At 31.9% G+C, this 7,491-nt stretch overlaps 2 protein-coding genes across 2 annotated transcripts in view; both read left to right on the forward strand.

Annotated features, from left to right (window-relative positions):
- Positions 1–242: 242 nt before the first annotated feature.
- LOC111639409 (gastrula zinc finger protein XlCGF71.1-like) lies at positions 243–940 on the forward strand (the record flags this gene model as incomplete). Its single annotated transcript, XM_023385293.1, has 1 exon — positions 243–940. A coding segment is annotated over one exon (630 nt), but the record flags the coding sequence as incomplete, so codon positions are not given.
- Positions 941–6,379: 5,439 nt separating this feature from the next.
- LOC111639410 (gastrula zinc finger protein XlCGF57.1-like) overlaps positions 6,380–7,491 on the forward strand; it is a 29,231-nt gene continuing 28,119 nt past the window's right edge. The window contains exons 1-3 of the mRNA XM_023385295.1: positions 6,380–6,588; positions 6,699–6,871; positions 7,220–7,489. Coding sequence (XP_023241063.1) covers positions 7,297–7,489 — 193 coding nt within the window. The 5' untranslated portion in view covers positions 6,380–6,588; positions 6,699–6,871; positions 7,220–7,296. The remainder of the gene's footprint in view (positions 6,589–6,698; positions 6,872–7,219; positions 7,490–7,491) is intronic.

Consider the following 7,491-nt stretch of genomic DNA (forward strand, 5'->3'; position numbering starts at 1 on the left):
TATTAATTTGTGATATTGTTAATGCTTTTTGGTAATTCCTGTAAATAGTTATTGTTTCTGGTGTGGTGGTAACCTTCGTGTAGGTTTAACCTTTAAATTTTATGTAAAAAACTTTTTCTGGTATCTACATCCAAAACTTAACTATACTTTTAATATAGTGTGCTTAAATTTAAATATTTGATTGGCAATAAATTGAAGAGAGCTTTGATCTAGACTGCTTTTAATATTTATATTTGTCGTATTTTACAGGTTTAAACATTCAGAAGGGAAAGAATGGGAAGTATCAATGTGACAGTTGCAAGAAAGAATTCGTTTCGAAGTATAATTTAAAATATCATCAGAGGATTCACACTGGAGAAGGACTCTTGTCTTGCCAATACTGTAATCGTCAGTTCAACTATCCCGGCAGTCTACGGGACCACGTCAAGACTCACACCGGAGAGAAATCCTTTATTTGTGATCATTGCAAACAATGTTTTATACTAAAAGGAAATCTGATTCGACATCTCCGAACTCACACGGGAGAGAAGCCTTTCTCTTGCGACCATTGCAAGCGAAGTTTTACGCAAAATAATAATCTGATAGAACATCTTCGTCTTCACACCGGAGAGAAATCCTTTATTTGTGATCATTGCAAACAACGTTTTACACAGAAAGGAAATCTGATTCGACATCTCCGAACTCATACGGGAGAGAAGCCTTTCTCTTGCGACCATTGCAAGCAAAGTTTTACGCAAAAAAATAATCTGATAGCACATCTTCGCCTTCACACCGGAGAAAAACCATTCTCGTGTAATCATTGCTTACAAAAATTTCGTGTTAAAGCTTCTTTAAAGTATCATATTATTAAACATCATAATAGTAACGAATAATGACTTGTGGAAATGATTTTATTCACTTTCCTTGCAAATCATGTAATACTCGTATTTTAGATATTATTGAACATGAAACAACAAATTTCTAAAGTTTGATTTTTTTCGTTTTGTAACTTTCATTTTGTGCATAAAACAATTGATTTATGTACCGAAAAACATATGGTTTTTAGAATAAATACAAATTTCATTAATTAGAAAGCAATATGGTTATTATTACTTGTTTACGTACTGTACGTGTCATTTATTTAGGGCGATAACATTCATTTCTATTATTTACGGAGAATTCGTTTATTGTTAGAATAAGTATTCTAACGACCACTTCTCACGATTACTTGTCATGTTTCTGCATGACAAGTAATCGTGTTTGCACGAAGATTAATTAGTGTCACTCGCTTTATTGGGAGATCCGAAAGAGATTACAAGAATGGAATTTTACTGTAAACGTCGTTTTTGAAAATTATAAACGGTAAAAATGTTTAAAATTTTTAACAATGGCCAAGGTTTTGAATCAGCAATACAAAGATGATACTAATTTTTGATATTCTCAATTGTGTTTGAAGCATAATCATTTCGCATAATTATATTTAGAATTATGCGAAATAATTATATTGTAATATAATTATAATAAATGAAATTATAATTATATAATTATAATTGTGTTTGAAGTATAATTATAGCTTGACAAGTTGTCCTCTTCCTATTAGTAATAGGATTATATTAAATAATAAATGTGTATTTAAATAAAAGCATTTGTAATAGTTTCTTAATTGCATTCTATAGTTTACGCCACATCTGTCTTTTTATTTTTATACATATTTTAAATGAATTTTAATTGACATTTGTTTCAGTAATGGCGATTCCGAAGTTGGAAAATAATTTTTTTTATACTTGTGGCAGTAATTAAGTTAGAATAAATAATGTAGTTGTAGCTGTTTACGTTTAATAGTTTCTTTATCTTGCAATTGTTCCACGCTACTTTTAATAGAAACAGGTCGTAAAATCAGAATCTAAATTAAACCACTACAGACAGGGCCGTATGCAATAGGTACTAGACTGGATTGAATTTTATTGCGGAGCCCCTCAAACTTTAAATATAAAAATTAATTAACAGTTAATTTACATATTAAAATATAGATTTTAAATATTCATTTAAAACAAAATCCAAAATCTAATTATAAAAATTAAAAGTCATGGCAATAAGGTAAGACAAATTTCTACATTAAAAAACCTGTATAAATACAACTAAATTTTATTGAATATAAACATACATAGATAGATGTTTTAGCATTTCTATATATTTATATGAATATAACTACATAAATTTTACCATGAAAAATCTTTCAATATGTTGAATGAATACATTTGAATTTTATTGAATATAAACCTATAAAGAGATATTTTATTTGTTCGAAGTTTTTATTGTGTAAAATCTTTTAAAATAGTATCAAAATCTAACTGGCGTGCTTCTTGATTCTCAATCGACACGATCGCTAAACTGTTTAATTTATTCTGTAATTTGAAACTATTTATAATATATAAATTTTGATGTGCTGCGAAACCCCTTCAAGCTCGGGGTCCGATCGGTGCATGTCACTCCATTCGCCTGAAATCCGGCCCTGACAACAGATAGATCTTAAGTTTTGACTCTGTTTCTGTTCTTTAATCTGATTGCTTCATGTATCATTAAAAATATTACAAGGAATTTTAATGAAATTGTTTCTTAAAGTTTGAGGGATCAATGAAGATCCCGCTAAGCACCACCGTTGGTTGCCTCTACCTACTATGGCTGCCGCAGTAGACGACGAGCAGGAACAAGGGCGTTGGGTGGTGCCCGCAGTTAGAATAATAAGCCATCAAAGGTTTTAGTCACCGACTCGATGACTGCGATCAAAACGATTAAAAATAATTATCCATCGGACGAACTTTTACAGATAGTATTTTATTACTTTTAAACGTAATTATTGTTTTTAGTTTTAATTAACTGGCTATTGAATATTGATAAATATTATAATATATTATATTACTAACTGATGAACCCGGCATTGCTCGAACAAAAAATAACAACAGCAAAATTATTAGTTTACTTCCTACTTTTAACCTTTTTACTATATTATATTATAGTATTTGAAATATAATACTATAATACGTTTCAATCCAACATTTTATCGCTTGTCATTTCATTTTGACTTCTTATAAAACTTGCTATCACAAATTCACCCACAAATCTAAAAAACAGATAATAAAAAAAATCAAAAGTTTTTTTTTCAGCAATACTGCGCCAACAATGGAAACATCCAAGAATGCGTTTTATTACCATTTATTATTTCTGTGTTCCAGAATGTGCATTGTCTGGAACACAGAAATAATAAATGGTGGTCCCTTTTGGCCAGACTGTCTTCAATTTTATTTAAAAATAATCTCCATCGGGCGAAAATATACAGTGCCGTGAATTTGTTTTTATTAAAATGTAATGTTTCTAGACTTTTCTGTATTGTATGTGATATGATACCAGTAGAAAGGAGGACGACAGGTGCATTAAATACCTTATTCATCACAGCGGTTTTAGTTTTTGAACGAGTGGAAGGTTGATTATTTCAAAATGAGCATTTTTATATTATCAGTAGATGTCCATCTTATAAGCGATCTTACTGCATTTGTCGATGAGAGTGAAGTCAGTGTGCATGCTAGTGAATTCTTTTATCTGCGATTATGGCTGTGTCATAGTATATTTTGTATGTGTTATTTGCTAAGGCTGCATATGAGGTATATTAGGAACCGTCCATAAATTACATAAGGGCGATTTTGGCCAATCTAGACCCTCACTCACTATTGTGTGAGAAACCGTAATATTTTCTTTGATTCCCCCTTCCATATCTTACGTAATATTTAGGCCTTAGGTTCAAAATATATAATTAATTTACTATTATTCATAAAAGACTTTATGTGAACAAATTGAAAAAAGATAAAAATTTAATGAATTTGAATGAACAATTTATTTTAAGAACTTTANAGGACTGAACACGTAGTATTTTCTTTCTTAAATAAAATTTGTAATCTAATTTTGTAAATTTGGGAGTGCTTCAAATATGACATTAAAGCAGGGTTTTATGTCGTTACAAGTAAGTTTTTTAACATTGTCTAGTATAGTAAAATCGTGGGACTAGTAAAAATTTGAAGTTATAATCAGGTTAAACTGTATGTTGTTTGTGCAAAATAAAAAAAAATAATTTCGGACGATACAATAGCCACGATTATTTTTTTCAAAGACGAGAAATTTTCGTTAGGCATCGACAAAAATTCAACCCGGGCCGACACGCAACGCAGAGAAATTTCGAAATTGGATAGGTTAATTTCATCGAAAATGCATGGTGGACGACCTCGTGGTCGTGGCTGGCGAAGTTTGAACGATCGCGCCCAAAAGCAGCGATACCAAAGAAGATTGGAGAATGAAAAGAGATCCGCTTTGAGCGTCAAAGTGATTTCGCTTAGTAGTGTCCCCGAGGCATAGTCGTGTCCCAAATACGGTTTTGCCGTTTTACTTGTTTAAACCTTTTTGGTTAATATTTAAATAATATAATATTTTACCAGTTTTATCAGTATTATACAGTTGTCCAACAGAAGTGTAATCTATCTTATTTACAAATCTTTTCAAAATAGACAGTTTGACCGGGCCCTTCTAAAAACCGGGCCCTAGACATTTGTCTCATTTCTCTATGCGATGATCCGGCCCTGCCTTGCGCTGATCATCGGCGATAGATTGTGGGCTCCAACGGACAGAAAAGTACAACCTTCCATATCGACTTTTCTCTGTAACCAAAGGAGAACGGAAGTACGCCACTAGTAACGAGCTAAGAGTTAAGTACTATACTTATTCATCGTCCATTTTCTCTTCCATTCTTCCATTCCATCGAAGTGTGGATCAACACGTTTCCTCTCGTTTCTTCCCTGAAAAATTTTGCTTTCCAGAAAACAACTTTAAATGTATTGAATAGTTGCGATGAAAACATACTTTGCCGTTTCTGTACTTCTACTCTGCACTCGTTACACTTCGATGCAACAATCGTCAATTTAAAAATTAGAATAAGTGTTGCTATGTAATATTCAAATTTCAAAAAGATATAGATTTTTATTTGACGAAATTTATAAAAGTAAAACTAATAAAAAGATCTGTCATTGCAATATTATTAATTAATTAATTAAATATAGTAAATACTTTTGAAAGTGTTATAAATAAATGATTTTGAACTCAAAAGCCGTAAACAATCAAAGGTATGGGCGAAGATGAAATATAAATTGACCGAGAAGAACAATCTGCATTTGAATATGTTCTGCATTTATATAATTTCTTAATTACAAATTATTCCATCCATCCGTCTGCATTTCTAAATCGGGCGGGTCGATCTGGATAAAAATTAGCAATACCTGTCAGACCTCCTCCGGATGTTTCGCACCCGCACTTTGCCACGTTCACATTTATTTAAGGATACACTGGTAAATATTTATATTATTCTACTCTTATTTGGTTTTAAATTCCCAGCATTTTGCCTCGGCTTCAATTAAGTGGCATTCTCGAATGGGATCTCGGGATGGCGGGTGTTGTCCAAACACTCTCCATTTTTTCGGTAATGGTACACGGAGCGTCGTCGTACGGGATGTTGTGGTAATTTTGTGTGGCTACCAATCTAGCAGTTTTATAAGTTTCTGTAATTCTTCTTCCAATTCATTACTGAGGAGATCCAAATCACGAGAATGCAAATTCTTCCGTGCTCCCCAATGTGTAAATTTTGCGTATTAAAACGAGTCCAATCGGGATAACACTTTTGTTTAGACGGTTTAATGGAAGGTTTTTCTGTACCCGACTTGATAAATTTCAAGTGTTACGTCTGCAGGTAAGTTCTTTCATTTAAAAAACGATAGAATTATTATAAACACCGATCACATTACCGCACATCCGGGTATTAAATAATCTTAAACCGAATGCAATTTCTCGAATGTCGAAGATATCGCACTTTCCGTTTGAGAAATCAAACAATTCATAATTAATAAATTTCAGAAATGGAAAACAGATTTAAACGTGGATTTTCTGCTAACTTAATTTACATTTTACCACTGTTTGTGACTTTTGGGTTCAAAGTAATTATTTATAATGGTTTCGACAAAACTGATTTTTAACATTATTTCAATGAAAGATTATTTTTGAATTTTAGACCCACAACTTTTGAAAAAAATAAAGAAATTAGAAATTTTTGAATTTTAAATATTAGATGGCACCACTCTATTTTGAAAATTGACGGTTAGGCAATGTCGAAGTCCGGTAAGTGTAACTTGGATTAGAGAAATGCTAAAGTACGTTTTATCCTAAATACAGGATAGATTTAAAATTGTTTTCTGATGAGCTAAATCTTTTAGGAAGAAATCAAAGGAAACGTGCCATTTGGTGTCCGTTTTTCTCCATCGTCTTGGGATCGGTTCGTACTACTTCACTACAGAAAAGGAAGCGGCAATGAATATGTATAGTGGACTACACTTCGCTCAATACTAGTGACGTAATTCCGTTCTGTTTTGGTTACAGAAAAAGTCGACAGAAGTTTTATTTTACTGTGTTGATAGCCCACAATTTTTTGCATCTGTAAAGACAGTGGGTGTAGATTGTATTGTCCTTTCAGCCGCACGACGAAACGAATGGAAGCTTAAGGAATTCTCGTCCACACAGGTAAGTGAGTCGTTTCTTCGAATATAAACCGTCGCCATTTTATTTCGATAATTAATAGTTCGGGCGTAGATTTTTTTAAAATTTAACATTATTTACAATCTTGATGGAAGGAACAAACCTCGTTGACGATTTCACTAGAAAGAGAAAAGGAAGATTTTTTTTACAAATCAGAAGAAGAGATTTCTCGGGAAACATTTGGTGATGTATCGAATTCCTTAGTGTTTGTGGTAACAAGTATGGTTAGTATTTTACGTGTCTTTCTTGACTGAAGTTTATAAAATTAGTAAGTAAATTTCTACTTTGTTCCGAAATTAAAAAAAACATTCAAAATACGGTTGGGTTTTTATAACTTTTAGTTCTTAAATGAAAGCTGTAAAATAGGAAAACCGATAGACACTTTATATAACTATTCTTCGTAAAATACATTTATACCTGACTTTTTTCTTTGTAAAAATCGCAGATAAAGCTACTTGCCATTCTACCGGCTGGGTGTAAAACCCAGTGGTATATTATGGCCAAAAAAGAATTTCTATGATTACATTAATTTTGATATATTTAAATTTGACTTAGAAAATAATGTATGACGTCATTCTCGTATCCGATTTTATTTGGCACTTTTTATGACTTTCAGGTTCATTAAATAATCAAGAGCATTTCTGTGTACAAAATGAAGAATTCTTTCCGGGAAAACACAAGAAGAGTCGAAGGATGTGTTCGACTTTTGTTGTTAACATTAAAGCCAGTGTTAAGAAATCATACAAGAATACATCAACAAAGAAACCGTCTTTCGTGCAAGTGAAGAAAAAGAGAGAAATCTACGAAGATATTTTAAAATTATTTTCGGAATATTTGTTTGTTTTTATTTTTGCAAAATACACTCCATTTATATTGTTTTCAGAAAGT

This window comes from Centruroides sculpturatus, unplaced genomic scaffold (assembly GCF_000671375.1).
Source record: "Centruroides sculpturatus isolate CEXI.00-Female unplaced genomic scaffold, Cexi_2.0 scaffold1222, whole genome shotgun sequence".
Taxonomy (NCBI): domain Eukaryota; kingdom Metazoa; phylum Arthropoda; class Arachnida; order Scorpiones; family Buthidae; genus Centruroides; species Centruroides sculpturatus.